The 7,411-nt window shown below is 39.2% G+C and overlaps 1 protein-coding gene across 1 annotated transcript; it reads right to left on the minus strand.

Moving 5' to 3' along the window:
• Positions 1 to 3,209: 3,209 nt before the first annotated feature.
• Positions 3,210 to 5,224, minus strand: LOC126598812 (succinate dehydrogenase assembly factor 2, mitochondrial-like). The gene is made up of 5 exons (XM_050265179.1): positions 5,058 to 5,224; positions 4,834 to 4,941; positions 4,584 to 4,710; positions 3,681 to 3,749; positions 3,210 to 3,592 (listed from the first exon to the last, which is right to left on the minus strand). Exons 1-5 carry the CDS (start codon positions 5,141 to 5,143, stop codon positions 3,446 to 3,448), a joined length of 537 nt encoding a protein of 178 aa, XP_050121136.1. The 5' UTR covers positions 5,144 to 5,224; the 3' UTR covers positions 3,210 to 3,445.
• Between the last annotated feature and the right edge of the window lie 2,187 nt (positions 5,225 to 7,411).

Genomic DNA, 7,411 nt, shown 5'->3' on the forward strand with positions numbered 1-7,411 from the left:
TCCAACGAAGCATCCTCATCTCCGCTACACCCATTTTATGTACGTGTTGATGTTTCACCGCCCAACATTCTGTGCCATACAGCATCGCCGGCCTTATTGCCGTCCTATAAAATTTTCCCTTGAGCTTCAGTGGCATACGGCGGTCACATAACACACCGGATGCACTCTTCCACTTCATCCATCCAGCTTGTATTCTATGGTTGAGATCTCCATCTAATTCTCCGTTCTTTTGCAAGATAGATCCTAGGTAACGAAAACAGTCGCTCTTTGGTATTTCTTGATCTCCGATCTTCACCCCTAACTCGTTTTGGCCTCCATTTGCACTGAACTTGCACTCCATATATTCTGTCTTTGATCGGCTTAGGCGAAGACCTTTAGATTCCAACACTTCTCTCCAAAGGTTAAGCTTTGCATTTACCCCTTCCTGAGTTTCATCTATCAACACTATATCGTCTGCGAAAAGCATACACCAAGGAATATCATCTTGAATATGTCCTGTTAACTCATCCATTACCAACGCAAAAAGGTAAGGACTTAAGGATGAGCCTTGATGTAATCCTACAGTTATGGGAAAGCTTTCGGTTTGTCCTTCATGAGTTCTTACGGCAGTCTTTGCTCCTTCATACATATCCTTTATAGCTTGGATATATGCTACTCGTACTCCTTTCTTCTCTAAAATCCTCCAAAGAATGTCTCTTGGGACCCTATCATACGCTTTTTCCAAATCTATAAAGACCATGTGTAAATCCTTTTTCCCATCTCTATATCTTTCCATCAATCTTCGTAAGAGATAGATTGCCTCCATGGTTGAGCGCCCTGGCATGAACCCGAATTGGTTGTCTGAAACCCGTGTCTCTTGCCTCAATCTATGCTCAATGACTCTCTCCCAGAGCTTCATTGTATGACTCATTAGCTTAATACCCCTATAGTTCATGCAATTTTGTACGTCGCCCTTATTCTTGTAGATAGGCACCAAAGTGCTCGTTCGCCACTCATTTGGCATCTTCTTCGTTTTCAAAATCCTATTGAAAAGGTCAGTGAGCCATGTTATACCTGTCTCTCCCAAAAGTTTCCACACTTCGATTGGTATATCGTCTGGGCCTATTGCTTTTTTATGCTTCATCTTCTTCAAAGCTACAACCACTTCTTCCTTCCGGATTCGACGATAAAAAGAGTAGTTTCTACACTCTTCTGAGTTACTCAACTCCCCTAAAGAAGCACTCATTTCATGTCCTTCATTGAAAAGATTATGAAAATAACCTCTCCATCTGTCTTTAACCGCGTTCTCTGTAGCAAGAACCTTTCCATCCTCATCCTTGATGCACCTCACTTGGTTTAGGTCCCTTGTCTTCTTTTCCCTTGCTCTAGATAGTTTATAGATATCCAACTCTCCTTCTTTGGTATCTAGTCGTTTATACATATCGTCGTAAGCCGCTAACTTAGCTTCTCTCACAGCTTTCTTCGCCTCTTGCTTCGCTTTTCTATACCTTTCACCATTTTCATCGGTCCTCTCCTTGTATAAGGCTTTACAACATTCCTTCTTAGCCTTCACCTTTGTTTGTACCTCCTCATTCCACCACCAAGATTCCTTTTGGTGTGGGGCAAAGCCCTTGGACTCTCCTAATACCTCTTTTGCTACTTTTCGGATACAACTAGCCATGGAATCCCACATTTGGCTAGCTTCCCCCTCTCTATCCCACACACATTGGGTGATTACCTTCTCTTTGAAAATGGCTTGTTTTTCTTCTTTTAGATTCCACCATCTAGTCCTTGGGCACTTCCAAGTCTTGTTCTTTTGTCTTACTCTTTTGATATGTACATCCATCACCAACAAGCGATGTTGATTAGCCACGCTCTCTCCTGGTATAACTTTGCAATCCTTACAAGTTATACGATCCCCTTTCCTCATTAGAAGAAAATCTATTTGTGTTTTTGACGACCCACTCTTGTAGGTGATCACATGTTCTTCTCTCTTCTTAAAGAAGGTGTTGGCTAAGAAGAGATCATATGCCATTGCAAAATCCAAGATAGCTTCCCCATCCTCGTTTCTCTCCCCAAAACCATGGCCACCATGAAAACCTCCATAGTTGCCTGTCTCCCTGCCCACGTGTCCATTTAAATCTCCTCCTATAAATAACTTCTCCGTCTGAGCAATTCCTTGCACCAAGTCTCCAAGATCTTCCCAAAATTTCTCCTTCGAACTCGTATCCAACCCTACTTGAGGTGCGTACGCACTAATCACATTGATAAGTTCTTGTCCTATTACAATCTTGATTGCCATGATTCTATCTCCTACCCTCTTGACATCTACAACATCTTGTACCAAGGTCTTGTCTACGATGATGCCAACACCGTTTCTCGTTCTATTTGTGCCCGAATACCAAAGTTTAAACCCTGAGTTTTCTAGATCCTTTGCCTTACTACCAACCCACTTAGTTTCTTGTAGGCACATAATATTTATCCTTCTCCTCACCATAACTTCCACTACTTCCATAGATTTTCCCGTTAAGGTTCCTATATTCCACGTTCCTAAACGCATTTTGCTCTCTTGAACTCTACCCTTCTGTCCTAGCTTCTTCACCCTCCCCCGTCTAATAGGATCAAAGTACTTCTTTTGTGTGTCCCGGGTAAAGTTGATAGGAGCATATGCTCCCAAACAACTTTGAGTGGAGTCGTTCGAAAAGAAGTTTCTATGGCCCCCTTGCTCATTTAACACTGCATCCGGGTGCCGATGGAGATACAGCGACCCTTGCTCACTTATCACTGTGCTCGGGCCACACAGCGCGCCACTTACGGGTGACGCCCTAGCTTTAGCGCGATTTTGTTCTGGATTCATTTTCATAAGGATTCGACGTGATCATGGAGTGCCGGCTGTCGACTACCTGACGCCCTCCCCCTCCTCCTTTATCCGGGCTTGGGACCGGCCATGTAAGACATAGGCGGAGTTAATCAATAACATACTATAGGGAGTAAAAAAAAAAAAAAACTTGAAACCTCGGATGCATAGTTAAATGCTCTTAACTAAATGAGCTACAAGCACTTTGTCTTACCTACAATGATATTTATATTATGGATGGTATATCGACAGTCCATTCTTATTAGTTACAAGAACGTTGTTTAGGCTGGTTTTATTTGAAAATTTCAGAGGGTACAACTCCTCCAGAAGCAAAGAACCAAAAGAATAATTCAGTTTTCTAATAACTGCACCATTTGATTACACAATTTATTTCCTTTCATTCATTCTGGAACGCATGCCAAAGTGTATCGACTATATTATCAATATGTTACATGTAAAATGAGAACCATTCCCCTTGGGTTTATTGAATCCGCCGGTGTTTAACTTAAGACTCGGCATTGCAAGTTCTAATTGGCATTTTTCATCGCTAACTGATTTTACAAATCAACACATTACATAGAAATTTAACTTGAAAAGGTGATGGCAGAGCTACTGGTTCCCGGTTAAAGGGCCACCCAGGCTTTTCTTTATATCATCCCATCCTCTAACCCACGGCTGGCCAGGTGTTGCTCGTGTCTCGGGAGCAGCATAGCTGTTCAGGTTGTTCATGATCTTGTTGCGCACTGCAGTAAAAACCTACAAAAACAGATCATTTGTATGAAAACGGTGTCTATGGAGAACATAGCAACAAATGGAATTTGAACGTTCAGATATCATTTCTCACAGGATTAGTTTGGAGTGCTTCGGGGGGTTGCTCCTGGCCACTTAACCACTTCCACAGATCTGGATTTTCCTGTAGATGGGAAAATGATATCAGAATGGCAAATGAAAAATCGAGCAAAAGTTTCTCCCTTGTCATTCGACTTTGCAATTTGCATAGTATCAATTCTAGAAAAACCGTACATCTTGCCTCCATCCATGCTTACATCAAGTACATGAATAGGGAACTGACCATGCTCTAAATGCTACGTTCCGAGGTTAACAGGAAACATAGCATTTACTTACACACTCCAAATCTTTGTTATTTCAACTGTTGGATGATGAAGATCCAGGGATTTAAAACATTTTATGTTTCTTAATATTTGATTTCAAGTGCTTGAAAACTCAACCGAAAATGAAAAGCCTCTTTTATTCACAAGTGGAACAACTATTTATTGCCAACATACATCACAAGACTGACTGAGAAACAGTGAACAAGAAAGCTCTAAATAACTGAAGAAGCTAGCGCCAATACAAATAGTGTGCTGGTCACCCGACTCTTGAAAGCACCATATCCCTATATGTCGGTTAAACGCTCAGACGGATAACAAATATAATTCCGACATTAAATACGGATGACCTTAAATACAGTGCTAACTTATGCTGGGAACGACCATGAACAAACACATCTGAGCTGGTGTTGCCTATGCAACACTTTCAGTTAGTATACAATGACAATTAACATCAACTCACATTAGGGCTGTTACTATACAAGATTTGAGTCTTAGCAGAAAGCCTGTTTAAACTATTTCGCATATATCAGAAACTTATTAGTTAAATTCCAACGAAAAAACAACAAATTCGGCAGTGTTTTCTTTACTAATCACAGCATAAATTTTAATGATCAAAGTGGTGATAAGAAATTTACCAGGTCAAGGACATCCACAAGAGATTTAATTCCCTGTTCATCCATGGAATGTATATGCTCCTCCACCCACTTCCCCAGAACCAAATCCAGCTCCAAAAACCCTCTCTGCTTGCTCCTGTATATCAATCTGTTCCACAACCCAAACCAATTCTTGTCTCAGAAGCAACAAAACCAATTATTTTTGGTTATGTATAGAGGTAACTACGCGACAGCAAACTGAAAACGAAATGGTTATAGAAGAATTAGTGACCTGTTGACCAACCGCCTTTTGCTTTCTTGGTTGGAGAGGTCGATATCCAGATTTCTGCCATTGTTAGCGGAATAAGAACGCTGAACCAAACCGTATCCGAATTGAGGCCTGGAAAATGAAATCACACCCCAACAAAAATCAGAGCCAATTCACTCTACACAAAGCCACCGCCTTTACGAATAGCCATTGCAAATGAGGGAGGGAATCGACGAAAAAGGGAATACCTGAGATGGGTTTCGGCGGGAGAGATGGAAGCGGTGGATTTGAGGGCTCGGTGGAGGCTGATCATGCTTCTTCTCAAGCTTCCCATGTTTTCCTTTCTTTTTTCGACTGTGTTCGCAGATAACAACGGAAGGGGAGAGAGAGGAGCAGAGAAATTATACAATTTGTGGGCTTAAATTAGATCAACAATGAAAAGGGCCTGCCCGCCCCGACGGCATCGTGGCCTTTTTACGTCCATATGCTTGTGGCATCAATTCAGAAAAGGCAACGTACCTAAAAGGAGAAGTTTGGCTTTGATATTTTACTTTCTAAATTATTATGGCTAATTTATTGTATAATTTAAGTTAAATTTTTCGTTTTTAGATTTAGCAGCATTTGTTTAGACTACTTTTTTTTTTGTAACTCTATAAAATTAAAATTAAAACTTTTGAACATTTGATTGAATTTTTTTAATAACATTGCTTTTAACTAAAAATATTTACTGCCACTAGTACTACGGTCTAGTAGTATTCTTTTTCATTTGTACGTAAAAGGTCTCAGATTCGATTTTCGCCAAAAGCGAACTTGAACTACATTATTGATACACTCATCATTAAAATAAGGCCACATCTTTATTAAACTACTAATTAATTTTTAATCCAAAGCATTTCCAAAATAAAAAATAAAAAAATAAAAAAAAGTTTGTATCCATTAGTTTTTATAAAAAAAATAAAACAAATTCAATTGTTTATAAAAAAAAAACAATTAATCTTAAATGTAGCCATTCATATAATTTTTCAATTTTTAAAATTTTAAATGTAACCATTTTAAATATACCAATTTGTATATGAAAAATGTATCATTTTTTTAATATAAAATGCACCCCTTTTTTTTTATATAAAACCCATTTAATTTTTTTTCTAAACCATTTTAAACTTATATGTGTACATTTTTTTTTGTTGATTTGAGAATGTATCCGTGTCAAGTTTAATCAAAGAAATTTACTAATACTATTAAGCCTAATTTTTTTTTTTGTGGTTTTGAAGAATGTGCTCATGTTTTTGTACAATAATTTTTTTTTTATAATTTTGATGATTGTACCTATGTTTATATATATAATGTGACAGCCCGTCTCTAAAAATTATAGTTTTTATAATTTTTAAAGTGTGAAATTACAAAAATACCCTTGAAGTGAAGATGTTGACTTTCATTGACCAACGCGTAGTGAAACGTACTAAATATTCTTTTAGTGTATTCCTGAAGTATTCGACGATACGAAGGCGTAAACGCAAGCAGAAGTGAATTTGGAGTTACAATAAAAGTTTTATGGATCTACGAACCAAATGTATTTTGAAGAAATAATTTATTCTAAGAATATTATATTATTTTGTACTAAATGATTGGGCCACATGGGTGTGGTTGAGAAGGGGGAACCGAGAAGAAGAAGAATAAGAGGAGAAGGAGAGGGCTACTGCCCAATCAAAAAGAGAAGAGAGATGAGACTGACCAACCAGAGAGGAGAGATGAGGGAAAGGAGGGAAGGTGAGCAGGAGGGGAAGTCGAGTCTTTTCCTTGACCCGCGTGACCCGACCAAGCTTCAAGGCCAAATTCGTTCATTTTCCGGCCAATTCCCGGTGAATTGTCTTGAACCACTACCTGGAAACACCACCCTAGCCCTCCCTTTTCCATTTCCACCCAAAATTTGAAGGAATTTAGTTGAAGTTTGGTGGAAAAACCACCATGGGTGCCGCGGGAAAGATTGCTCGAGATCCACCAAACCTGAAACAATTTCATTCAATTACCATTACCAAAAAACTCCCCTATAACCCAGTAACAAAGCCCAAGTAGTGGTGGAGATGTTGGAGCAAGTTTGGAGGTCTAATCGAATCACACCCAATTCTAGGGTTTTGTACGGTTTTAGCAAAATTGGAGCTTTTCCCGGCCAAATTGGTCTTGGCCTCAGGTATAAAGTTTGCTCTACTCTTTGAGAACTTCAGTTCTGTAATTTTTGAGAATTTTTAGAAATAGTTGAATTTTCCGGCGAGCCGTGACGGCTGACCGCCACCCGCGACTTTTGGTGCGACGGCGCATGGCCAGGGGGCCGTCGATGTTATTCTTAGGCTAATTAGATGCCTTGAGTTCATTTTTGGTAGTTGTATGACGTAAGTTGATTGTTGGAATCTAAATTCTCTACGTTACGTTAATAGGTCATTATATGAATCGACGATCCTACCGTTGGATCGTCACCAAACTTTAATATGTTATAGTACGTAATATTTGAGAACCATAGAAACTTACGGATCGGGAATCCGACTTACAGATATTCCCGAATTGGATTTGTAAGTTCATAAAATAAAATATTGACCGCCACTTGATT

This window comes from Malus sylvestris, chromosome 14, assembly GCF_916048215.2.
Source record: "Malus sylvestris chromosome 14, drMalSylv7.2, whole genome shotgun sequence".
In the NCBI taxonomy this organism is placed as follows: Eukaryota; Viridiplantae; Streptophyta; class Magnoliopsida; order Rosales; family Rosaceae; genus Malus; species Malus sylvestris.

What these genes read in the sequence shown, in the direction of transcription:
- LOC126598812 (XM_050265179.1), bottom strand. Translation starts at nt 5,143, where the DNA reads ATGGGAAGCTTGAGAAGAAGCATGATCAGCCTCCACCGAGCCCTCAAA. An exon ending in TTGTGGATGTCCTTGACCTG is followed by an intron (nt 3,750 to 4,583) that starts GTAAATTTCTTA and finishes TCCCATCTACAG; the next exon opens with GAAAATCCAGATCTGTGGAA. An exon ending in AAGCACTCCAAACTAATCCT is followed by an intron (nt 3,593 to 3,680) that starts GTGAGAAATGAT and finishes CTGTTTTTGTAG; the next exon opens with GTTTTTACTGCAGTGCGCAA.